The 27,379-nt window shown below is 43.0% G+C and overlaps 1 protein-coding gene across 1 annotated transcript; it reads left to right on the forward strand.

Moving 5' to 3' along the window:
- The first annotated feature begins 1,006 nt into the window (after positions 1-1,006).
- Positions 1,007-25,665, forward strand: rrp12 (ribosomal RNA processing 12 homolog). The gene is made up of 34 exons (XM_021606709.3): positions 1,007-1,279; positions 3,501-3,730; positions 5,451-5,534; positions 5,818-5,894; positions 6,808-6,913; positions 6,995-7,111; positions 7,191-7,329; positions 7,595-7,722; positions 7,825-7,923; positions 8,053-8,144; positions 8,283-8,394; positions 8,470-8,570; positions 9,748-9,862; positions 9,976-10,118; positions 10,264-10,385; positions 10,464-10,528; positions 12,994-13,156; positions 13,305-13,459; positions 13,735-13,802; positions 13,964-14,057; positions 14,245-14,403; positions 14,504-14,584; positions 14,664-14,769; positions 14,875-14,982; positions 15,321-15,478; positions 15,597-15,688; positions 18,443-18,598; positions 18,689-18,861; positions 19,293-19,403; positions 19,748-19,797; positions 24,457-24,535; positions 24,639-24,706; positions 24,828-24,910; positions 25,000-25,665. The coding sequence occupies exons 1-34, from the start codon at positions 1,141-1,143 to the stop codon at positions 25,100-25,102; spliced, it is 3,876 nt and encodes a 1,291-aa protein (XP_021462384.2). The 5' UTR covers positions 1,007-1,140; the 3' UTR covers positions 25,103-25,665.
- Positions 25,666-27,379: the final 1,714 nt, after the last annotated feature.

Consider the following 27,379-nt stretch of genomic DNA (forward strand, 5'->3'; position numbering starts at 1 on the left):
AATTTCTTCAGCCTCCTGAAGTTGAAGAGGCGCTGTTGCACCTTCTTCACCACACTGTCTGTGTGGGTGGCCCATTTTAAATTTTCAGTGATGTGTACGCTGAGGAACTTTAAGCTTTTCATCTTCTCCACTGCGGCCTGTTGATGTGGATGGGGGCATGCTGTCTCCTGAAGTCCACGATCAGCTCCTTAGTTTTGTTGATGTTGAGGGAGAGGTTATTTTCCTGGCACCACTCCGCCAGGGCCCTCACCTCTTCCCTGTAGGCTGTCTTGTCTGCAAACTTGATGATTGAGTTGGAGGCGTGCGTGGCCACACAGTCATGGGTGAACAGGGAGTACAGGAGGGGGCTGAGCATGCACCCTTATTGGGCTCCTGTGTTGAGGGTCAGCTTAGTGGGGGTGTTGTTTCCTATCTTCACCACCTTGGGGCGGCCCGTCAGGAAGTCCAGGACCCAGTTGCACAGGGCGGGGTTCAGACCCAGGTCCCTGAGCTTAATGATGAGCTTGGAGGGTACTATGGATTTGAAGGCTGAGCTGTAGTCAATGAACAGCATTCTTACATAGGTATTCCTCTTGTTCAGGTGGGATAGGGCAGAGTGTAGTGCGATGGTCGTTGCATCGTCGGTGGATCTATTAGGGCGGTATGTAAATTGAAGTGGGTCTAGGGTGTCAGGTAAGCTGGAGGTGATATGATCCTTATCTAGCCTGTGGTGATTAATTGCACTGTCAAGGTGGAAAGGAAGTCCAGGAAAATAGACATTATTGTGGATGAGGCGGAACTGTTCCATGGACTGAAAGACTTCTCGGCTGAGGAGTTGCACGGAGTAACGTCAAAAGCCTTTACCATCCTCTCAGGTCATAAAGCCTGAGAAGGGAGATTTGAATATGTTTTTTATTGTTTTATTTTGGGTGGATTAAGTTAGTTTTTCCTGTCACGTATGGGTTTTATTTATACGTAGTATTTTCAACCCCGTCCAGTTGGTGGCAGTAATAAACCTTTTTGGGTTGTAGTCTGACATAAAAGCCCCAGAAGAAGAAGAAGAATTGGGCGAACGCATCCCCGCAACGTCATCAGGAGAGCGACAGAGCTACTTGCGACAAATGCTTTGCTGAGCCAGAGTGGTTTGTATTATTTGAAAATATGGTGAAATCTGGAAAATTAAAATCTGGGACCGCATCAAAACTGAAGCGATGGAAAAAGGGACACAGCAGCGACTCGAACCCCCAGACGAGCCGATTCAGACAGGCTGCCAAAAGCCGTTTCTTCAGCCGCCCCTCGGGTAAGCATTTGCAGCGTGCTCGGCCTGAGACGAGACAACACGTGGAAAGTCAGTCACTCAGCGAAGTTAGCAAGCAGTCTGTATTACACAATTTCTAAACAAAGAAAGGCTAGCTGTTTTCAACTTTTGTAACGTGTCCAACTTTCTGGAAAGTTGTCAGTGTCGTTTGAGGCCATTCTCATTGCTGTGTTAATAATACAGCTATGCTGACATATGAGCCACATCATATGCTAGCTCCAACTAGCCTAGTGCCGACCATAGTTCTAACTAACACAATCCTATGCTACGGGCTTTGGACGGTTTTATGGTTGGGCTCATCTTGACCTAGAAAGTTTTGTTAGTGCAATACACTATTTAATGGAATATTTCTAAACATTCGACCCCAAAACAACAACCTATTGTACATCCTTCAGTCTATATTTAAGCAATAAACCACGTGATCCGTCATGCCTCAGAACTGCGTTTATACAGCGGGTAGGTCTGATCCTGAATGCTGATTGGTTAAAAGTGCATTCCAGCCGGTGTCTATTCCACAAGTTACCACCGGCTAAATCTATGACATTAAAAAGCCTATTTACTCTTAGAAAGAGGAAGGGAAGCGCTACTAAGGTACACAATAGTACATTTTGGTAGACAGAAGGTGCTCTTTGGTAAAAGGCGTAAATTGGTCATCAAAAAGAAAGGAGGACCAAGGCACTCTTCATATAGTTAAACAAAGTTTTAAAAATCTGACGCGTTTAGGCTGCATGGCCTTAGTCAGGGAGTACAAAAAAAATACAATGCCATTGTATTATTTTTTTGTAGTCCCTGACTAAGGCCATGCAGCTGAAACACTCAGATTTGTAAAACTTTGTTTCTATTGAACATGCCATACTAAAGACGTTTTAATTAATTGTATGAAGTGCCTTGGTCCTCCTTTCTTTTTGATCAGCCTATTTACTCTGTTCCATCTGTCTGCGCAACCCACTGTCTCATCAGCACAGGCATATAAACTTGATCTCCACTTTAAAAAGCATCTAGACATTATCGCACACTTATTTTAAACTAACTTTTCGTTTTCAACAGTGTGGATTTGTAAACCTTACTGTCTGTCTCCGACATTTGCAACATGGTTAAAATATTCAAATTCGATCTCCAACTGTCCATTGTAATGAACGTTAGGGGTCGGGAGTCAGGTCGAGAGGGATGCAGGCAGTGTTTCTCAGCCAGTCGAAATCATGAATCAGCTGGCATAGTTTATGGATGTAAACAGACATGTAAATTGAAAAAAGGTGAAATGAAAAGAAGTGCAGCTAGTTTGCCGTCTTTCCAGCTTCAGTTTGAAGTTTTTTTTTTTTTTTTTTTTTTTTTTTTTTTTTACCTTTATTTAACCAGGCAAGTCAGTTAAGAACAAATTCTTATTTTCAATGACGGCCTGGGAACAGTGGGTTAACTGCCTGTTCAGGGGCAGAACGACAGATTTGTACCTTGTCAGCTCGGGGGTTTGAACTCGCAGCCTTCCGGTTACTAGTCCAACGCTCTAACCACTAGGCTACCCTGCCGCCCCAAAGTTGTTAGCTGTGTTGTTGGCTAGCTCCTCTGAACAACAGTGTCCTGACGAGAGAGCACAGTTTCTATGCCAGGTGAAATCGCGCCTCATTAGCTCATTGTTATGGAAGTATTAAAATTAATTTCACTAGAAAACAGCGTAAACAAATGCAGCTACTGTTATTCTGTCTGCAATGTTTGACGTGACTGTAAGTTGGCCGTAGTTGGCTATCAAGCAAGGGATAAGAACGTTGCAATCCAGTATGGCAATGGAACATTTGGAAAGAACGACAGGATCGCGTCCATAGATACAGAACAGAAAGACTGAACGACTGGGTTGCGTCTCTGGCAACCGAACCAATAGAACGACAAGCCGGCTTGGGTAGCAACCCTAGATTTGTTTCTGGACAATATCTTGTGCAAGAATGAAATAGTATGAATAAATGCATCTAAATAAGTTAATTAAAATACGTCAATCATTATTTGAATATGTTGGTAACTCGTTTGTCTCGGGCCTAACACTGGTTCCATAATATCCTCCAAACACAGACTTCTTGGGCATTGTCACTTGATTAGAAAATGATTGAATTTGTAATTGCATTACCCAATTTTAAAACCATCATCCACAAAGAGAACCTAATGTCAGTCAATAGTACACGCCCCTTAGATACTGATATCTTCTCTCGCTCTCCAGAGAAGAGTGACCTGACAGTTGATGCACTCAAGCTGCACAACGAGCTGCAGGCAGGAACCCTGGAGAGGGGTGCGGGTGACCGGGGAGATGCCTGTATGGAGGAGACGGCAGAGCAGGCCCTTTCAGAGAGGAGCGCAGGGACCTTCCTCAGCGGGTTGTCGGACTGCTCTAACCTCACCTTCAGAAAGGTGCAGCGCTTCTGGGAGTCCAACTCAGCTGCCCATAAAGAGGTGTGTAACTCTGGGGGACTGTACTATTCTAAATGACCTGGTAAGTGTACGTACAGTGCATTCGGAAAGTATTCAGACCCTTTGACTTTTTCCACATTTTGTTACATTACAGCATTCTAAAAAAGTATTAAATTGTTTTTGTTCCATCAATCTACACACAGTACCCCATAATGACAATGCAAAAATCGTTTTTTTATAAATGTTTGCAATTTATTAAATAACATTTACATAAGTATTCAGACCCTTTACTCAGTACTTTTTTTGAAGCACCTTGGGCATAGATTACAGCCTCAAGTATTATTGGGTAAGATGCTACAAGCTTAACACAACTGTATTTGGAGAGTTTCTCCTATAATTCTCTGCAGATCCTCTCAAGCTCTGTCCGGTTGGATGGGGAGTGTCACTGCACAGCAGTGAGAGACTTGTCTTGTAGCCACTCCTGCGCTGTCTTGGCTGTGTGTTTAGGTTTGTTTTCCTGTTGGAAGATGAACCTTCACCCCAGTCTGGGGGCTCTGGAGCAGGTTTGCATCAAGGATCTCTCTGTACTTTGCTCCATTCATCTTTCCCTCGATCCTGACTAATCTCCCAGTCCCTGCCTCTGAAAAACATCCCCACAGCATGATGATGCTGCCACCACCATGCTTCACCGTAGGGATGGTGCCAGGTGTCCTCCATACGTGACGCTTGGCATTCAGGGTTTTCTTGTTTCTCATGGTCTGAGAGTCTTTGGTTGCCTTTTCCAAGCCGGCTGTCATGTGCCTTTTACTGAGGAGTGGCTTCCGTCTAGTCACTTTACCATAAAGTCCTGATTGGTGGAGTGCTGCAGAGATGGTTGTCCTTCTGGAAAGCTCTCCCATCTCTACACAGGAACTCTAGAGCTCTGTCAGAGAGACCATCGGGTTCTTGGTCACCTCCCTGACCAAGGCCCTTCTCCACCGATTGCTCAGTTTGGTCGGACGGCCAGCTCTAGGAAGAGTCCTGGTGTTTTCCAAACTTCCATTTAAGAATGGAGGCCGTTGTGTTCTTGGGGACCTTCAATGCTTCAGAAATATTTTGTTACCCATCGCCAGATCTGTGCCTAAACACAATCCTGTCTCTGAGCTCTACGGACAATTCCTTCAATCTCATGACTTGGTTTTTGCTCTGACGTGCACTGTCAACTGTGGGACCTTTATATAGACAGTTAAGCCTTTCCAAATCATGTCCAATCAATTGAATTTACCACAGGTCGCCTCCAATCAAGTTGTAGAAACATCTCAAGGAGGATCAATGGAAATAGGATGCACCTGAGCTCAATTTTGTGTCTCATAGCAAAGTCTGTGAATGCTTATGTAAATATGGTATTTCTGTTAATACATTTTCAAACATTTCTAAACATGTTTTCGCTTAGTCATTATGGGGTATTGTGTGTAGATTGATGAGGGGAAAAATGTATTTAATCAATTTTAGAATAAGGCTGTAACGTAAAAAATGTGGGAAAATACTTTCCGAATGCGTTGTATGTCAGGGTTTGGCCGGGGTAGGCCGTCATTGTAAACAAGAATTTGTTCTTAACTGACTTGCCTAGTTAAATAAAGGTGAGATGAAAATGTTGTAACAGAAGCTGACATCAACGGTGTATCACTGTTGTATTGATGTTATGTTAACCTCGCCGCTGCATAGGGTCTAAACCAATTACTTGCCAAAGATATTCACTATTCGTATCGGTCTCGTCCCATAGATATGTGCAGTGCTGGCTGCGGTGACTGAGGTGATTCGATCTCAGGGAGGGAAGGAGACGGAAACAGAGTACTTTGCAGCTCTGGTGAGTAGGGCCTAATTACCGCTTGTGCCTGTCTATCATAGTTTCAATATCACTAGATGAATGATCCTCCTACAAAGGTGTAATTGCGTTGGATGCTTGCATGTGCGTACGAACTGGAGGCATATTAAGATGAATGTTATTCTCTGTTGCATTATGCTCCTGCATTGGAGTCGATCAGAATTCATACGTACAGTGGACAATACTCTTGTCTAACCAGGAGAAAAATAGTTTGTTTTCAGACTAAACTTGGTGTGTGTGTCTTTCGCACTCTCTCTGGTTTCAGATGACCACCCTGGAGGCAGTGGATTCAGGGGAGTCTCTGGCTGCTGTAGCCTACCTCCTCAACCTGGTTATGAAACGGTTAGTCCCACAGTTCGTCACAGCTCTCACCCATGCCAACTGTGGTCACTAGCTCTGTTTCCATAAACTTGTCCAGTGATTTAACCTGTAGTGACGCCCAGCCCGTGAACGGGACCGTTATCATCATCTGATTAGCATAACGCAACGGACATAAATCTTCCTAGAAAATCTTCCTATTCATGAAAATCACAAGTGAAAAATATTGGAACACAGCTTAGCCTTTTGTTAATCACCCTGTCATCTCAGATTTTCAAAATATGCTTTACAGCCAATGCTAGACAAACACTTGTGTAAGTTTATCATAGCCTAGCATAGCATTATGCCTCGCTAGCTGCAGGCAAGCTTGTCACGGAAATCAAAAAAGCAATCAAATTAAATCGTTTACCTCTGAACTTCGGATGTTTTCACTCACGAGACTCCCAGGTATTATTTTTGTAGGCGAAATAGCTCCGTTTGTTCTTCATGTTTGGCTGAGAAATCGCCCGGAAATTGCGGTCACCACAATGCCGAAAAATATTCCAAATTAGCTCCATAATATCGACAGAAACATGGCAAACGTTGTTTAGAATCCATCCTCAAGGTGTTTTTCTAATATCTATTTGATAATATATCAGTCGGGACAATTCGTTTTTCACTTTGACCGATTGGAGTAATGGCTACCTTTGTATTTTACGCGAGAATCTCTCTCGGAGCCACCAAATTTTGGAGAATTTGGCTGTACGTCTACCGGCCTCTTTAAAAAATGTCTCCTATATCTGCCATTTCCATTACACGTCATAATTATATTTTTTGCGACAATGCTTTTGTCAAATAAACCTGGGTCAATGGAAACCTTCCTACTGTCTTAGGTCTGACTGTGGTTTATGTGTTTTAAGTATTTAAGTGATTTGAATATGTATGTTGTGTCCCTCAGGGTTCCAGCACCAGTGTTGATTTGTAAGTTCTCTGACACGGCCAAAGCTCTGATGGACGTCATGTCCACCCTGGCCAGCTCAGAGTCCGCCTCCGCACTCAGATGGGTGAGTGTGTGTGTGTGTCCGTCCGGCGGGTACCTTTTAACATAACACGTTGAACATTTAAATAAAGTTTTCTTTCTCCAGATCCTGTCGTGCCTCTCCACTCTTTTGCGGAAGCAGGATGTTACAGTGTGGAGTTACCCGTCTACTCTGCAGACATACCACGGTCTACTCAGCTTCACTGTCCACAGCAAGCCCAAGGTACGCGCCCGCGCACACACACAGAGTACCTTATATTCACAATAATTTGTCAATCAATTGTTTCCACTCTCCACCTCAGATCCGTAAAGCAGCGCAGCACGGTGTGTGTTCCATCCTGAGAGGCAGTGACTTACTGTTTACAGACAACGCCCCGACCCACCACCCTGCTGCCGCGATGGCCGCCAAGTTCTGCATCAAAGAGATTGAACAGGCAGGAGGTACAACCCCCAACCTTTGGGGATTTTTTTTTTTTGTCCATGGTTTTATTTGAATGTAGAGGCAACGATTTACATCTGTAATTTTATTTATGAGGTCCGTTGTTTTAACTCTTTACTCTCAAAGCTTTGATTGACAGGGCTTGCGGCTTGTGATTATGCTACTGCAACACTGTCTTTAAGAAGGTCTGAAGCAAAGCTAGAGAACTCAAATCGCCCCTACATGACCCTTTAATTAAGCTTCTCTGGATTTGTTTTTTTTATTCAGGCAGTAAGGAGGACACCACCACCCTGCACGTCCTGGGTCTCCTGAAGGACCTCATGGTCACCTTCCCTCTCAATGCCGTCAAGTCCTGCTGTGAGACTCTGCTCAGGGTGATGACCCTCAGCCACGTGGTGAGAACATACATACATACATACATACACACACACACACACACACACACACACACACACCTCACCTTCCCAAACTGACCTCTCCCTGCTTTCTCTCTCTAGTTGGTGACAGCATGTGCCATGCAGGCCTTCCATAAGCTGTTCAGTGGGAAACCCAACCCTGTTACCCTGTCTGCTGAACTCAATGCTCAGATCATCACGGTAAGGTTACAAAGCTAAAGTCACAGCCTGGGATCCAAAAACACCACCACATTTTCATACCCCCTTTACACTGTAAACCTGGGCTGAAAATGGGTTAACGGTGCTGTGTTATGTTCTTTCTCTCTTCAGGCCCTGTATGACTACCTGCCCAGTGAGAATGACTTGCAGCCTCTACTAGCCTGGCTGGCTGTCATGGAGAAAGCCCACGTTCACCTGGCCGGGTAGGGTACTGCACCCGGGAGGGTACACTACACCAGGGTACACTACACCAGGGTACACTACACCTGCAGCAGTAAAAATATATTCTTATTTTTAGTTAACTGAATGTTCACTCTCTCTCTCTCTCTCTCTCTCCTCAGTGTTCAGTCATCTCTAAGTCTGGGTCATCTCCCTCGTCTCTTCTCCACAGCCATGTCCTGCCTCCTGTCACCTCACCCACAAGTCGTCTCTGCTGCCACCAATACACTCAAGGTAAGATACTTCAAGCTCACCACTTTGTTTACACCTACTCTGTTAAGTGGCCCTAACTGTGCTCGTGTGCTGTAGACTTTGCTGTCGGAGTGTGTGGCTCCTCGCATGGAGGAGATCGGCCCCGTCAGCCCCACCGCTTCCTCTGGAAACCCTTCCTACGTCTGCAAGATGTTCCGGTGAGAACGCACACACACTCACCTAGGGATAGTGCGCTCGCTCACTAGGGCTGGGTGATACGGCCTAAAACTTATAGCCGATTCATGTTCTCTTTTTTTTTTTTGCCAAATAAGCTTTGTTGCATAATTAAAGGTATTTCAAACAGTCAGGAATAAAGTTTTACCTAGGCTAAACATAAGACTTCAACCATAAGACCCACTAATAGTTTAATTGTTATATCAAAATAGTTTAACCTGTTTTTGTTTTGCAATAGTCACTGATCTGGCTTTCAAGTCTCTCTATAAAAATGACCTTTTTGTTACAAGTGTAACTAGAACCATGCACATCAGCTATTAATGACCAACTTCTGGTAGAAGGCATTATAGACAATTAATACAGGTCACATAATCAAGGACAAGCCCACTGAGTAGCCAGATAATCTTTATATTTAAAGTCAAGCCAACTTTGATCTATTTGCTTGCCTACAAGGTATAACAGTTGAGCAGTTATGAATACACCCTTGTCTGTCTCCAACTGTTGGAACAACATACACTGTTCACTTTCTTTAGATGTTGAAATCAAAATGGCCTACCTGGATAAGAAGAAGCTTATTTCTCAGAATGAGAACGAGTTGCCAATTCCTTACACAAATATATTTTTATGCTCAGTGTACATTTTATAAAACGCAGACTACGGTGCGCGCGGCATGAAATTGAGTATTAGTTTTCCACAATCATGTTCATTGATACTCCTGTCTTAGTAGGCTCTGCCCAGTCCAACATTTTTGGAGTTGATACTTAAAACGGGTATTGTTACGTAGGTAAAGTTTTCCTCTATTACGTTTTTTAATGTCTCGATGTCTTTGTGTCCATATGACCGATTTTTATTATTATTGTTTTTTTATGCCGGAGCAAACCTCAAATGCAATTAGCAAGTGGAAACTGCTTGTCAGAGAGGAGGAAGGGATCTTTCGTCTGTTTGTTGTGAGTGGCAGGGGGTGGGGCTTGGATTCTGTGCTAAAGAAACAAAGAACGTCCTTGATTTTTTTTTTTTATGATACAGACATTTGGAACATCACGCTAAAACAATTTCTGTCTCACTCACTGACTCACGCAGGGGTCAAGGCATAATTAAGGAGTTTATATATAGATATTTATGTTTTGATGTCCAGTTTTATGCTGCCTCTGTGTATTGTAGTATCGTGGAGGAGGGTCTGTCGTATCGTTTCCACGCCTCCTGGCCGTTTGTTCTGCAGTTGCTGGGCTGTTTCTACAGAGCAGCAGGGAAACACACACACCCGGTCATGACCAAGGTAACGCTCCCCGACAGGACCAAGTTAACACACACACACAGTGGCTTTGTTATGCCCAACTACTTACCACTTGTTCTAGAACTGGACAATCATTTGAACTTTGTTTCTCTCAGTCTCTCCAGTCTCTAGCGGACCTGCGCTCCACCCCCCGGTTCCCGTTCTGTGGTGAGCTGGACCTGGCTGTAGGTGGCGCTGTAGAGAGCATGGGACCTGAAGTACTGCTGACCGCTGTACCGCTCAACATCACTGGACTGGAGTATGTCTGCTACTGTGATTACTGTTTGTTACTAAGTTATAGCTGTTTATTACGTTAGTGAATTGTATTAGTTTTTTTGAAGGTTAGTTTGTCTTGTCTTTTCAGAGTTGACCAGATTAATAATTGTGTGTGTGTGTGTTGGCAGAGACAATCTGGAGTTCCCTCGTAGTTGGTTGATCCCTGTCATACGGGATCACGTTAAGAACACGCAACTGGCTTACTACACATCATATCTCCTGCCGCTCGCTGCCACGCTCCGACAGAGAGGTAAATTAATGGTTTGTGTGTGAGTGGGTGTAAGCGTAAACAATGCATCGCTCATTTCTGTGCCTGTCTGTGTTGTAGCTGAGGAGCTGGAGAAGGCTGGACAGAAACTGGAGGCTAAAGTCTACAAGACACTCCAGCTGCAGGTAAGAATCTTGTTAGATTAGGTCTCCATGCTGTGAGGGTGTTCCGTCTTATCTGTCATTTTTTATATAAAAAAACAAAACAAATTTAAATACCCCTTTTTCTCCCCAATTTCGTGGTATCCAATTGATAGTAGTTACAGTCTTGTCTCATCGCTGCAACTCCCGTACGGACTCGGGAGAGGCGAGGGTCGAGAGCCATGCGTCTTCCGAAACCCAACCAAGCACAGTTGGAAAAGATATCGGACATCTCTGAAGTAGTTCCAACAATAGGCACCTTTTTACTGTTCTAAATCCCTGCAGTAGGGATGCACCGATATGACATTTTTGGCCGATTAGCAATATTTTCCTTGCCAAAAAACCCAATACTGATATTTTAAATTGTAATGGCCTTTTAAGCATTCTAGTACAGCTAAATAGTTGTAACACACACACTGACCAAAATGTTATTTTGTTGGCATTTAGGTATGTCCCCATTACCAGTGAAACATAATCAAAACCTATTTATTTCACTTACTTGCTGTGCGGTTTCGTTTTCCTTTGTTCCGTCGTTTCATTCTCAACCAGGATTTCATCATACATGTCAAGCAGTGAAGTTTCAGCTCTGTCTGTCCGTGGCCTCTTCTGTTGTGGGTCCTCTTCCTCGGTGCGCACTGTCATTGTGTCCGTTTCCATCTTGTCCAGCTGGGTCTGTAACATTTCACGTAAACCCCATTTCTTGTCTGCGTCGAAGTAGCGGTCCTTGTACCTAGCATCGAGCACGGTGGCAACACAGTGAAGAGGCTCAGAGAGAATGCCACCGAATCGCTTGTTCACAGCCTCTACTAGAGTACTTTTCCAAGTTAACCCCACGGTCTGTGTCAGCAGTTTTGTTGAGCAGGTGTTTCAATGCCATGACAGAGGGTATCACGTCTGCTGCAGACACAGTTGATGAGCTTATTTCTCGAGGCAGTTGTTTGAATGGAGCTTGGTGTGTGTTCATGTTTCAAACATCTCAAATGCCATTGAACTGACAGCCAGCGGTAAGAGAACCAGCGCGTTCGGCTTTCCTCAGTACGAAATCCTCGTCGACCCACTGTGCTGTCAGACTCCGCATGCTCATGGGGCTGACATCGCTGGTCCAAATGTCAGTCGTGAAGCTAATAGCAAGTAGCTCATGGATGTGCGTTTCATTGGAAACGGAGGTCCAACAACAAAAAAGCATTGATTTGGGCTCCCGAGTGGCACAGCGGTCTGAGACACTGCATCTCAGTGCTAGAGGCTTCACTACAGACCCTGGTTCGATTCCAGGCTGTATCACAACCGACCATGATTGGGAGTCCCATCGGGCAGCGCACAATTGGCCAGCTGGGGTTTGGCCGGGCTAGGCCGTTATTGTAAATAAGAATTTGTTCTTAACTGACTACTTAAATAAAGGTAAAAAAAGATTTGTTTCTAGAGATGTATTTTTTACAGCGTCTGAAGATGGTGAGCTTTGAGCATGATTTTCTCTGGTCCCTCTTTTACTATGTTGCAGTCATGACGCAAGTGGCGCTCGTGCTCTCATACTCCAACATGCTTTTTCTGTACCAGCCGAAATCGCTCATCTGCATAGGCTACTTGTTATGGATGTATCCACATAAATGTCACTAGAAAACAGCTTAAGCCAATGCTGTTAATCTAGCGGCCCTGTTTGACGTGACTTTGTTAGCTGTGAAGGCAATGAATAAGAATGCTTCCAGCCTGCGTAGCAATCGAATATTATAAATAACTGCTGGTGCACGTCTCTAGAAACCTTTTACCAAAATAACAAATGGCCAGTCCGCTTCTCTAGCAACCTAACCAATAGAACGAACGACCAGGTTTAGCGGAAGGATGAAATGGTATGAATTTACTTACCGACTGAAAGTATCGATAAAAGTCAATTTGACCAGTAAATTTGTGCTTTAGTTTTGATTGGCAACCCTGGTATGGGTGGAATAAACCGCTCCGCATCGTCCATTATTCCCCCCCCCAAAAGGACAGTGTCAGTGTTTATCCCTTACATATCTACCAGACTTGAGTGTTGTCTCTCTCCTTGCATTATGTACGTCCTGTCATAGCTGGACTATTCCTACTTAGGCCATATACATTTAATGACATGTTTAACGGATGCCCCTCATGTTTCTTAATAAAACAAAAAAATTGCTTCCAGTAAAGAGAGAGAACTTTCTCAAATTATGGCTGAACTATGCCTCTTAAACTCATATCTCTTGATTAGGCTGCTAGGTTTTGACTATAATTATTATTATTTTTGCTCGCCTCACTTTAAAAACAACATTTAATACAATTTGTATGGCCTCTTGGTGTTCCGACACTGAGGTGTTGTGTGTCCCTGTCACATCTGCACCGTGACAAGGTGTTTCGTTTTCTCCCGGTGATATGGTGTGTTCTGTGATAGTGTGTCCATTCCTGGACCGTACTCACTGGTGTGTTTCTGCTCTCGTCAGATCTGGACCATGCTGCCAGGGTTCTGTGTGGGGCCCTTGGACCTGCTGGTGTCGTTTAAAGGTGTAGCAAGGGCACTGGGCATGGCCATCAACGAACGGCCTGACCTACGACTGACCATCTGCCAGGCCATACGCACACTCATCACCAAGAGCTGTAACACCGGTACACGCATGCACGCACACAAACATAAAGCCTAGGCATTAGCTCAAGTTTCTCATCATGTGATGATAGTTCCCAGAATCTCCTCTATTACACACACACACAATGTAGGTCAGTTGCTAAACGCTCCTCTGCTATGTTCCCCCTGTAGAAGAGGAGAAGGCGGAGGTGGGGCGTTTTGCTAAGAACTTCCTGCCCATCCTGTTCAACGTGTTCAGCCAGCAGCCTGCTCCTGGAGACATTGCCCCCTACAGGATGGCTGTCCTAGACACCATTAAAGTCTACCTGACTGTCACAGACCCACAGGTACACACTGGCTCCTTAACGATCACAATTTTTCTTTTGATTCCCTCGCCTCCTTCTCAAAACGCAATGGAGGACAAGTTCCAAAATTCTTCTCCTCTGACTTCTCCTCCCCTGAGTTTTGAGAAGGCGAGAAGAGAAGATTCACGGAATCTAGGAAAAACTGAGAGCCTCTTTCATGCTCATTCATTTAGACACACACCTCCATGCCTCAACAAAATGCCCAACAAAAATGTAAGTTTTGTCTCCTCCTGGTGGTGTAATGTTTTACCTCTCAGATGGTGTGTACCTTCCTATCGAAAGCTACAGAAAGACTCAGCAGCCCAGACAGCACTGAGTTCATACGGTAGGCATGTGCTTAGTTAGTTGTGTTTGGGGTGAATTATAAGATTACATTTCTGTATTACAATTGAATTGCCAATTACATTACTGTACAATGCCAAGACCACATTCCTATTAACATTTAACTAAATGAAATCAGAATCTTACATCTGTGTCTCCCCCCAGGTTGTCTGTCATGGACCTGATGGTTGCCATGGCACCCTGTGTAGATGAGGTCACAATGAGTCAGACCTTTGAGCTGATTAGGCCATACCTGGAGGTTAGGACACGTGACATTTTGACTGCGCAAAGATGTGGAGATGTTTTCCAAACCAGCCATATTATTTTAAATGCTAAACACGTCACTTTTAGCGTAATATATTGTTTAGATTACCAGGAGTTGAATAACAGATTTATTTCCCCCCACAACTCATACATGTTTCCCTTTCTGATTTTTGGGTGTGTAGAATAAGGAGCCACACATGCAGAAGAAGGCATACCGCGTATTGGAGGAGATGTGCGGTGGAGAGAGGGAGGAGTGTAGATCTTTCGTTCTCTCTCACCTAGAGACGCTCAAACACGTTCTGCTGGGGACACTGAAGAATGCTTCATCTCCCGCCAAGAGGGTAAGACTGTGTGTGCTCCTCGCCCTTAACTGAGTGCAGGGACGGCTCAACCAGCTTAATTTTGTCTAACTCTCCCTCTCGTTCCCTTTTCCTCTCTCAGCCCAGACTAAAGTGTCTTATCCACATTGTGAAACAGCTTAGTGATGAACACAGAGACTTCATCACTGCCCTGCTACCAGAGGTATACACACACACACACACACGCGCACACATACTCACGCTAGCACTCACACACTTACACTATTCTTTAACTCTCCTAGGTGATCATATGTACTAAGGAGGTGTCAGTGGGAGCTCGTAAAAGCGCCTACACTCTACTGGTGGAGATAGGAAACGCTTTTATCAGGTTCTGTGGAGATGCCAAAGGTAAGGATTACTCGACCAGAGGCATTTGGTTAGGCTTACATGTCCTCTAGATTCTTACTATCACGGAGAGTTACTCCCTGTCTTTCTGTCCCTGTCCCTCTGTAGAAGCCTTGGAGCAGTACCTACTGTTGGTCTACGTGGGGCTGACCGGCTCGGTCACGATGATCACATGTACAGTCCTGGCTCTCACCAGACTGGTCTTTGAGTACAAAGGTAAACCAACTCTATTCCCCTCACACTGACACTGTTTACGGTGTGTGTTTATGGTGTGTTTATGTCCCTCTAGTTCAGGGCTTTCAAACTTGTTTCATGGAGGGTCGAGTGTCTGCTGTTTTTCATTCTTTCCTTTCAATTTGTATCCAATTAAGACGTAGACAACCAGGTGAGGGGACTTCCTAACTCATCAGTGACCTTAGTTGATCAATCTAGTACATGGGAAGAGTGGAAATCGCAGACACTCGGCCCTCCGTGGCATGAGTTTGACAGCCCTGTTCTAGCTGATTTCATCACTGGCGCAGCTGTTACAAAGTGTGTGTGTGTGTGCGTGTCAGACTCTATAGACATGGGATCGATGGAGCACCTCCTACACAACGTGTGCCTGCTGCTGACGTCTCGGACCAGGGAGATTGTGAAAGCAGCGCTCAGCTTTGTCAAGGTCATCCTCTTCGTCATGGATCCCAAGACACTGGCTGGACACGTCACTGTGATGGTAGGGTTGTGTGCGGTTTGTGTTGGGTTTCTGGGTCTGTGTATCAGAAAACCACTTATGTTGGTGCTGAAGTTGGTTTGCAAAACTTTGCTTGAACATGGTTGTGTGTCTCTCTCAGATGGAGGGTGTTGGGAACATCAAGGATGACGTTAGAAGACACTTCAGGACGAAACTGAAAAACATTTTCACCAAGTTCATCAGGAAGTTTGGGTAAGTTTAGGAAACATATTTGATTTGACACTTTTCACTCTAGCTTGCTAGAGGATTAGCCTTATGTGGATCTGAGTTGAAGAGTGGCATGCTGTAGCTGTTTTTATCAATACCCACATGGCAGTAATGGACAGGGACATACGTGGATATTGTACATACATTGGCATAGATGTTCCATATCCTGTATGATACGTGTTTTGTCCGAGGTACTTGGTACACCCCTAATAATGATGTCATTCACAAGGGGGGGGGGGGGGCACACGTCTAAGACCTCTCTCTTACACACACACACACAGTCAGTTTGCTGAGCCAGTAGATAATCTTTGGGAGGGATGTGCGAGAGGGACTGATTTTAAGTGAATTAATAAAGTTTGTGGCAATACGCTTTGCATATTTTGCGGGCGTTTCACAAAGAACAAGGGGAGTTTATTGATGTTAGCTTCAACTGTAAGCTAGCAAGGAAGGTTAGACGGCCAAGCTGAAATCTTATCGGTATCACCTTGCATTGTAAAGGCATTGTTTTTGTAACCGCTTCTACATGCCGTGTTGCATTTTTCAAGAGTGTTAGCTCCCCACTCATGCTGCACAGAATGGGGACATCGGCTGCGCTGATAGACTGACTTGATCCGTGAGACACAGTTGACATTAAAGGAAGTAACACACTCTAGTACCGAAAACAACTTATTTCATGTTCAGTATTGGAAGAAGTACAGAAGTTTCAGTACGCTGTTCAACACTACATGGGCATATGGTTTACATCATTTTCATGCTCATCAAACCATTGTGACCACGCTTGCCCTGTGGATGGGGGCATTGCCATGGTAGCCAAAATACCGGCCTGCCCCAAATTTTTATAGATGACTTTAAGCATTATGGGATGTTAGTCGGGGATGTTATACCTACCTACAGGGGTTCTAAAATCCCAACTCAAATGGCTAAATGATCCATGGTATGACTCTTACAACAATTCCATATGTTACCTAGATATCGCGAACCAAGGATGTAGACTTAACTCCGGAACCACACCTGTGTGGAAGTATCTGCTTTCAATATATACTATCGGTCAAAAGTTTTAGAACACCTACTCATTCAAGGTTTTTATTTTTTACAATTTTCTACATTGTAGAATAATAGTGAAGACATCAAAACTATGAAATAACACATCAGCACTCCATCAGTCTCCTTCTTGGTCAAATAGCCCATACTAAGCATGGAGGTGTGTTGGGTCATTGTCCTGTTGAAAATCCAATGATAGTCCCACTAAGCTCAAACCAGATGGGATGGGGTATCGATGCAGAATGCTGTGGTAGCCATGCTGGTTAAGTGTGCCTTAAATTCTAAATAAATCAGTGTCACCAGAAAAACACCCCCACACCATAACACCACCATGCTTCACGGTGGGAAATACACATGCGGAGATCGTTCACCCACACCCAAAATCTCCAATTTGGACTCCAGACCAAAGGACACATTTCTACCGGTCTAATGTCCATTGCTTGTGTTTCTTGGCCCAAGCAAGTCTCTTCTTCTTATTGGTGTCCTTTAGTAGTGGTTTCTTTGCAGCAATTCAACCATGAAGGCCTGATGGTTTTTGTGACAGCACTTGAAGATACTTTCAAAGTTCTTGAAATGTTCCGTATTGACTGACCTTCATGTCTTAATGTGATGATCGACTGTCATTTTCTCTTTGCTTATTTGAGCTGTTCTTGCCATAATATGGACTTGGCCTTTTACCAAATAGAGGTATGTTCTGTATACCTCCCCACCTTGTCACAACACAACTGATTGGGTCAAACGCATTAAGAAGGAAAGAATTTCCACAAATTAACTTAACAAGGCACACCTGTTAATTGAAATGCATTCCAGGTGACTACCACATGAAGCTGGTTGGGAGAATGCCAAGAGTGTGCTAAGCTGTCATCAAGGCAACGGGTGGCTACTTTGACGAATCTCAAAAATAAAATATATTTGTATTTGTTTAACACTTTTTTTGGTTACTACATATGTGTTATTTCATAGTTTTGACGTATTCACTACTATTATATAATGTAGAAAATAGTAAAAATAAAGAAAAACCCTTAAATGAGTAGGTGTTCTAAAACTTTTGACCGATAGTGTACACTGAAAAATATATATAAACGCAACATTTAAAGTGTTGGTCCCATGTTTCATGAGTTGAAATAAAAGATCCCAGAAATTTTCCATACGCACAAAAAGCTTTACTCTAAAATGTTGTGCACTAATTTGTTTATATCCCTGTTAGTGAGCATTTCTCCTTTGCCAGTATAATCCATCCACTTGATAGGTGTGGCATAGAAAGAAGCTGATTAAATCATGTGAAGTACATTGATTAGGGCCTAATTCATTTATATTGACTGATTTCCTTATATGAACTGTAACTCAGTATAATTGTTGCATTTATATTTTTGTTCAGTGTACTTTGTTCCCTCATTTACTCAAGTGATTCCATCATTTTCACAGTTACCTGCACGTTATAAAACATTCAAGTTAAAAAACAAGTGAAATCCATGACGATATGTACATTTAGGGCAATGTGCATTGTGAAGGGGACTGGCCAGCCCTCAGCCTGTTTCTTCCTAGGTTTTGGCCTTTCTAGGGAGTTTTTCCTAACCACCGTGCTTCTACATCTGCATTGCTTGCTATTTGGGGTTTTAGGCTGGATTTCTGTACAGCACTTTGTGACATCAGCTGATGTAAGAAGGGCTATATAAATAAATTTGACTTGATTTGTAGGTTTGAGTTGGTGAAAAGCAAGCTGCCTGTGGAGCATCATAAGGTGTTGGTGAACATCCGTAAGGCTGAGGCCAGAACCAAGAGATCGAGACTGGCGGACGAAGACCACGACGACTCAGACAGCGGGGACGACAAGCCAAAAGCCCGGGGAGCGAGGTATACACTACTCTTGACTCCGTAATACACATCTTAACATTCGATTTGTGACTTTCTTCATCACTTCTTCTTTCCTCTTCCCTCCCTCAGTATTGAGGAGATCTTGGCCGAGTCGGACTCTGATATGTCAGATGACGAAAGGCCTAAGGGCGCTAAGACCCAGAAGAAGCCCACAAAGCAGAAGGGGCGGGCCTGGCTGAAGGAGGGACAAGGAGACGAACCACTCAACTTCCTGGATCCCACTGTCTCCCAGAGGGTCTTGGGTAATGGAGCCTTTACTCTCAACTTTGTGGTGTTGAAACTACTGCTGTGTTTCATTCCAGGGAGCGTATTTCCTTCCCTTTGGTCATTCAGATCAGGATGAAACGTCTAGAACTACTGCTAACATCCACCCAGTTGTCTCCGATCAACAAAGAGAAGTGATCGGGGGAAGGAAGGATTGTCTGGAATTAAATATGACTAATGTTGATCTAGATTTGTTCATTAGGACATGCAAAGGAAAATGTTTTAAACATTTTGCGATATGAAAATGAGCAGTTCTTATTTGACAAGTCAATGTAGTTTCTTGCTGTTAATGTCAGTTTTCTTTTTGGTGCTTAAGGATCACGACCCATGGTTTTTGGTAGACAAGGAGATTAATTGTTTTGTATGGAGAGTGTATGTATTGACCTGGGAGTGTGTGTGTGTGTTTCAGCCACCAACCCAGACATGAAGAAGAGGGCAAAAGTTCAGCACAACTTCAAGGTCACGTCAGACGGAAGACTCATCATCAAAGAGGACAATGACGAGGGAGACAAGACTAAAGGTAGTAGGACACACACACACACACAGACACCCAAACTCACTCTTTGTTATGGGAGGAGAGAGAGAAGTGATCTGAAATTCTCTTCAACCACATTTTCATCTAACTAATTAAAATAAAATATATACTTTATCTTCCAGTTTGTGGAAATGGAAATTAGTATTTTGCCTTCACCCACATTACCCCACATCTAGTAATAGTCTATCATAACCTGCTTCTGCTTTCTCTTTGCGGTCCAGGTTGGGTTACTGTGTAGCTAAATTATGATGTGAAAAGGGCTTTATAAATCCACAAATCCATATTTTTTTGTTCACATTTCAGTATGATGTTTCTCTCTTCCCTTACAGATGATGAGGGAGAGATGAAAGACATTCTGGAGGAGGCTGGAGTCAAGAGTGTGAGTATCCATTAGCGTTGCCTACTGATTTTCCACGTTACCATGGGATCTGTGCTCACTGTGGCGACTTCCTTTCCTAGACGCGGTACACGACCTCCCCATGTCCCGAATAAAGCTCCTTTCATGTTGTAGCATCGGGACAATATGCACAAACACTCGTGAAACCGGCTTCATCGGAGGGATTACAACCCGTTTGATTACAACCCAACCTGTTAAATGCGTCAACCCTAAAGTCCAGTCAAGCCACATTTTCACTTCGGCTGCATTTACACAGGCAGCCTAATTCCGATTTTTTTTTTTTTTGGGCCGCTTAATTGGTCTTTTGACAAATCATTTGATAATTGTGCAACATGTCAGAATTGGGCTGCCCATGTAAACGCAGCCCAAGTCTCCCATTGTCATTAATTAGGTTGGATAAAGTTAGGATTTGCCAAAAAATGAATATCATTGCGTAAGAAGTTGCCTGCTGAGATTAATGACAAGGGTGGGAAGAGTACTGAATATTCTACTTAAGGTAGAAGTACAGTTTAACCTCATTCGATGTAATGGCAAAACGTAGATTTCCGCCTAAATAGACATACCCAAAAGTGCATGCTATTCATGTGTAATTACATGATTTTGACATGCAACAACTTGGTATATATTTGGAAAGAAACAACTGGGAGATTGAGGAAATGATAGGAGTTGAAGTCGGAAGTTTACATACACTTAGGTTGGAGTCATTAACTTGTTTTTTTTCAACCACTCCACAAATTTCTTGTTAACGAACTATTGTTTTGGCAAGTCGGTTAGGATATCTACTTTGGCATAACACAAGTAATTTTTCCAACAATTGTTTACAGACAGATTATTTCACTTATAACTCACTATCACAATTCCAGTGGGTCAGAAGTTTACATACACTAAGTTGACTGCGCCTTTAAACATCTTGGAAAATTCCAGAAAATGATGTCATGGCTTTAGAAGCTTCTAATAGGCTAATTGACATCATTTGAGTCAATTGGAGGTGTACCTGTGGATGTATTTCAAGGCCTACCTTCAAACTCACTGCCACTTTGCTTGACATCATGGGAAAATCAAAAAAAATTAGCAAAGACTTCACACAAAATATTGTAGACCGCCACAAGTCTGGTTCATCCTTGGGAGCAATTTCTAAACACCTGAAGGTACCACGTTCATCTGTACAAACAATAGTATGCCAGTATAAACACCATGGGACCACACAGCCGTCATACCGCTCAGGAAAGAGAGGCGTTCTGTCTCCTAGAGATGAATGTGCTTTAGTACGAAAAGCACAAATCTCAGAACAGCAGCAAAGGACCTTGTGAAGATGCTGGAGGAAACCGGTACAAAAGTATCTATATCCACAGTAAAAACGAGTCCTATATTGACATAAACTGAAAGGTCGCTCAGCAAAGAAGAAGCCACTGCTCCAAAACAGCCATAAAAAGCCAGTCTACGGTTTGCAGCTGCACATGGGGACAAAGATCATACTTTTTGGAGAAATGTCCTCTGGTCTGATGAAACAAAAATAGAACTGTTTGGCCATAATGACCATCATTACGAAGAATACCATCCCACCCATGAAGCACGGGGTGACAGCATCATGTTGTGGGGGTGCTTTGCTGCAGGAGGGACTGGTGCACTTCACAAAATAGATGGCATCATGAGGAAAGAAAATGATGTGGATATATTGATGCAACATCTCAAGACATTTAGTCTGGAAGTTTAAGCTTGTTTGCAAATGGGTCTTCCAAATGGACAATGACCCCAAGCATACTACCAAAGTTGTGACAAAATGGCTTAAGGACAACAAAGTCAAGGTATTGGAGTGGCCATCACAAAGCCCTGACCTCAATCCTAGAAAATTTGTGGGCAGAACTGAAAAAGTGTGTGCGAGCAAGGAGGCATGCAAACCTGACTCAGTTACACCAGCTCTGTCAGCAGGTACGGGCCAAAATTCCCCCAACTTATTGTGGGAAGCTTGTGAAAGGTTACCTGAAACGTTTGACCCAAGTTAAACAGTTTAAAGGCAATGCTACCAAATACTAATAAACTTCTGACCCACTGGGAATGTGATGAAAGAAATAAAAGCTGAAATAAATAATTCTCTCTACTTTTATTCTGACATTTCACATTGTTAAAATAAAGTGGTCATCCTAACTGACCTATGACCCGAGAATTTGTTTCTATTATTAAATGTCAGGAATTGTGAAACACTTTAGCCAAATACATTTAAACTTAAGTTTATGTAAACGTTCATATGTCCACAGTTTCTGGTTAGGGTAGATTCTAATAGTCACAGTGGGTACAACATCTCCTATACACTTCCTGATAAACTCAGTCACCGTATCAGTCTATTCGTCTATGTTATTCTCAGATGCTTCCCGGAACATATCCCAGTCCGCGTGATCAAAACAATCTTGAAGCGTGGATTACGATTGGTCAGACTAGCGATGAATATTTATTTTTCAAACTCCCGAAAGTGCCTAAACATTTAGCCTAGACATATCCAATGTATTGTCCCCACATACAAATGAACTGTTTCTAAAATAAAACAAACATATAAAAGCAACAGATATACACACAATAATATAGAAAAATGTCTTATCAACTTGGTTACACACGTGTCCTTCACTAAAAAAGGTGCAAGAATAGAAATAAGCTGAACTTTACAAATGGCTTTTGTTTTGCATCAAAAGTGTAGATTAGATTCCACTTTCACCATAGCTTGTGCATGTCGTTACTTGTCTCTTGGCATGCGAGTTGGATAGTGGCACTCACCTTGTTGATAGTTGTGAGGTTGATTTGGGCCCCCAATTCAGCCATTCCCAACACCAACTGCTCTCGGAAGGCCAACTGGGAAAGAGGGGTTTGACCTTTTTGCTTTGGTCATCTGCTTGTGGAGAATTAAAGCTATTTTATTGTAGCAATGTCCACAAAGTGTTGAAATAGTCTTCTACTATTTCCTGGTCTTGTGGAGGACCTGGTAGTAGTGCAAATAGAAGCACAAATAAACAATGGTCATGAGAGTTTATTGGCCTCTCCAAAGTTACAAGGGTGAAACGGCATACAGTGAACTAAAATGAAACATGGACAATAACTACTTTGGAATTATATAACATTGAAATGACTTGTTACATAGGCCTATGTAAACTAAATAAAAAGCGCAAAATGCAGACAACTTATAACTCTAAAAGGGGATCCAATCCTCCTGGAAAGCAATCGGCCAAGTCGAAATCCTCGTTGTCCAAATATTTTGTATGTTTTTTTTCCCTCCCCTTGAGAAGCCATATTTTATGCTAAAGCGATGTCACTTTAATTTCAGTCTGTTTACATTGTTAATGTAGCGTGCTCTGTGCGTCTTGTCTCTGAGCCAGGTAGCAATATTTTGCATTACGCATAAAAGGTTCTAGGCCTTGCTTTGTCCCACCCAGGTGAACTGCATATCCCTGGAAAGCTTATCTCATTGGCTACAAAACTGTCAATGTGCCATAACCAATCCACTGTGTAATGGATGCCTACAGTGTGTAAGCAAGCAACATATTTTTGATGCGCAAAGATATAGTCACTCGGTGGACATTCAATGTTGCTATTAAGTCATTTTCCGATAACATTGTCAATATGTTAGATTTGTTCCTACCAACCTAAGGATTCATTTTGATACCCCCATGTTGCTATAGGTCAAACACAGACCAAATCGAAGCTTACCTTGTAAGATGTTTGGTGAAAACGTTGAGCAAAATAAACATTTTGACTCTTGGGGCTGGTGATCAATAACTGTAGGTCACAGGCAGACAAATAATATATTCCCATGATTTGTGGAGTCCTGGCTGTCGGTGTGTATCAATGTATTCAGTGTTTATTTTGTTTATGCTTCACAACGCTAACCTGAATGTAGGTAGTAGCCATCTTGAAATTAGGTCATCGGCTCGGCCTCCCCTTATATATTTGTATGCCAAAATATATGGTAGTAAATCACACCCAAGATTTAAGGCACCGATCAATAGCCAAGAATTTCAGCTTTCCGTAGACACCCAGCTTTTGCAGATAGCCCCTATCGTTCTCATACCAGACTTTACAATTAAGAGGGTAATGAAATTTTACTCAAGTAGAAGTCAAATTACTGGTGTAAAAAACAACGTAATAAGTAGCTTATTTAAAAGGTACTCAGAGTAAAAGTAATTGAGTTATTAAAGATTGACCTTGAGAATTAGCTAATTTCGTTAGTATAACAATTTTCAGGTAATCTTATCTTTTCCATGCATTAAAGGAAGGAACTAGGTTAATTTATTTTATCAGACTTCAATATTCTTCAGACTCCAGAAATAAACAATTGTAATTCTTTCAACCATCAATCACTCATTCACCCCTCTGTTACTTTTTTACTGTCATGGAACTGGCTGATATTCACTCAATCACCCATTTACACTCTTTCCCTCACTCACATGCTCCCCCACTCACCAGGGTGGAGAGAGTAATGAAAAATCCCACTCAAGTAGAATAACTGTTACTGACTAAAAAAAATACTTGAGTACCAGTACTCGTAAAAGCTACTCTGACAGTAACAAGAGTATTTGAAATGTGTTACTTCCTACCTCTGCTGACACAACTTCTGAAACCTTTGAACCCCCCCCCCCCCATCTCTTTCTCTCTCAGATAAAGACTAAGAGGAGGACATTCCGGGATGGTCACTACGATGATGACATGGAGATTGAACCCCAGCTGAAATACAAAGGTACAGCTGACTATAAGTCTGTCTCTATCTGTCTGTGTGTTCTGGTTGCTGGTCTCAGCCATCTCTTGTGTGTATGCATTCATGCAAATTTTCTTTCTTTCAGCTGGAGGCTCAGGGATCCACAGACCTCTGGGTGGGAGCAGAGACCTGGGGGGAGACTACAAGGCCAAGGTGACACATGCACACAGGCAGTGTGTTTAGGTTGATTTCAAGCGTGGACTATTGGTCAGCTCTTTGTTGAATCTCCGCAAGGCTGAAGTGTGTTGTTTTTGTTTGTTTGTTTTTTCTCCAGAAGGGTAAAGGAGATGTGAAGAGGAAAGGAAAGGTTGATCCATATGCCTACATCCCTCTGAGGAAAGCACAGCTCAACCGCAGGTAAACGCATAGCAATGAACTAGTAATAAACATTGTAGTAGAGTTGTAATGGCGAAAGCTTAATAACCCTTTGTTGTTTGTGTGTGTAGGAAGAAAGCAAAGATGCAGGGCCAGTTTAAAGGCATGGTGAGAGGGGCCCAGAAGGGAGCGCAGTCTGGGAAGAGGATGCAAAGGAACAAGAGGAGGGCCTGAAAAGTTTACATCCCAATGGTTGAATGTGTGTCCTTCTGCCTGTTTTCCAAGAGGGTCTGTGCATAGAAATCTAATTAAAGCTAATTCTATGGGTCTGAGTCTATGCAGTTTATTGCTCAGGCATACCCCCCCTGAACAAGCAGTCCATGTATGTCTGCGAGAAACAGAATGGGAGAAGGAACGAGAAGAGGATTTGAAAAGGTCTTCAAATGGATCTGTAGATTTCTCTTTTGGGGGGTCTTGCCTAATTCCCATTGTTATCAATGGATACAATCAGGCATACACATGAAACTTTAGCTTTATAGGTGTGTTCAATTAAAATGTGTAAAGATGGATAAACATCTGTTTTTAAATGTATTTATGTTCCCTACTTTAAAGGATGGGAAAAAAAATGTTGATGGTGTGAAAATTAAGAATGACTTGTTATTGCTCTGTTTGACCACTAGATGGTGGTCTAGATTGCGGTTGAATATAAACAAGAGTTGGTTAAAATTCATATTCCAGCGCATGAAATTAGGATTACTGTTTGAATGTATTAAACTATTGATTCATCAGACTTAAAACAGTTTTCTTTGTTTAAGATTGACATGAAGGAAGTAGTTAACAGAAGTTGATTTTGAATTCGGCAAAAACCCACAACTAGCCCCAGACACTTCTCCATTTAGATTTGATTAACATCAGCAATATGGCTTCTATAAGACGTACACTCATCCCTTTCTTCCAGATCTACAAGGCGGCATACCAAATTGGCTGTAGGGTTGGAGAGGCTGGGAGTTTATCCTTGGGAGGCTTTGGCTGTAGTGTTTGAATGAAGCAGTCCGTCATTGCTGTGGGGGAGCCCTGTTCACGCCGTACTAAAGCAACAGTGAACAGGAGAGCAACAGAATGGCTCCATTCATGAGATGACTAGAGTACTACAACACTCCTACTGTTCATTGTTCTGACCAACCCCTCTGACACAGCAGAGCAAAGGAAGTCTGGCCTGCTTGCTCTCCTTCCTTCCCTCACACTCTTTCTAATCTCGTCACCCAGACCCAAATAGCTGTGCTATCTATGTAAGTCTCATGCGAGAATGCCCTCTGTAACCTGAGCAGATTTCAAGATAATGAAGACCATGAGACTGTGCACAAGGGTTGGTGAGTGTGAGATCTGTCATCACTTGAAGTCTGAGTTCTTGTCTTTGGCTTGTGGTCAGCAAATTATTCATGTAAATTCAAATATTTAAGGGGTAGGAGGGTCTAGGGAGGAAAAGAGCAGGGGGTAAGAGAAGGGGGGGGGGCGGGGGGGGGGGGGGGGGGGGGGGCTAGGGAAAGAAGTGGGTTTTGTACAGACCAAGAAAGAGTCACCAGACACGCGAGTCATGTGAAGCCGTCACTTGTTACATAAATGAATCGTAGGGCTGCACACGGAACCGATGACCATTTGAGTAATTATCTATCTAAACCAGAGGCTCTCTGAGGAGACTTTCCCATGCTTCTCTGTTCTCAGGCCTCTCTGAGGGGGTAGGCAGATGTTCTGGCCCATTCTGGGAATAAATAGACAAACTCTTTATTGCCTTTTTGATATTTGGGAGCACTGAGTAATTATGAACTCATTCTGATAATCCATCAAGAGTTTCCTTACAGTACGATAAATTAACTACATTTTCCAATGAGGGCCTTAACAGAACCGAAAGTGTAATCTGTTTAATTAAAAGCACATTTACCGAAGATAAAAACATGACATTTTATTAACATAAAATAATAAATATGTCTAGGTTTCAGCACCATAACTTATTTATTATACTCGTCATATCAGCTCAACTGGTTAACATGACTGGGAAAGTCACTCGCATATAGGGCTGGTGTATAAAGATACACCCCTTCAAATTAGCGGATTCAGGTATTTCAGCCACACCTGTTGCTGACAGGTGTATAAAATCGATCACACAGCCATGCAATCTCCATAGACAAACATTGGCCATAGAATACTGAAGACCTAAGTGACTTTCAATGTGGCATCCTTTCATAGGATGCCACCTTCCCAACAAGTCAGTTTGTCAAATGTCTGCCCTGCTAGAGCTGCCCCGGTCAACTAAGTGCTGTTATTGTGAAGTGGAAACGTCTAGGAGCAACAACGGCTCAGCTGCGAAGTGGTAGGCCACACAAGCTCACAGAAACGGGACCGCTGAAGTGCGAAGCGTGTAAAAATGGTCTGTCCTCGGTTAGAACACTCGCTACTGACTTCCAATCTGCCTCTGGAAGCAACGTCAGCACAATAACTGTTAGTCGGGAGCTT

This window comes from Oncorhynchus mykiss, chromosome 1 (genome assembly GCF_057628025.1).
Source record: "Oncorhynchus mykiss isolate SJ-2025 chromosome 1, ASM5762802v1, whole genome shotgun sequence".
NCBI classification, from domain to species: domain Eukaryota; kingdom Metazoa; phylum Chordata; class Actinopteri; order Salmoniformes; family Salmonidae; genus Oncorhynchus; species Oncorhynchus mykiss.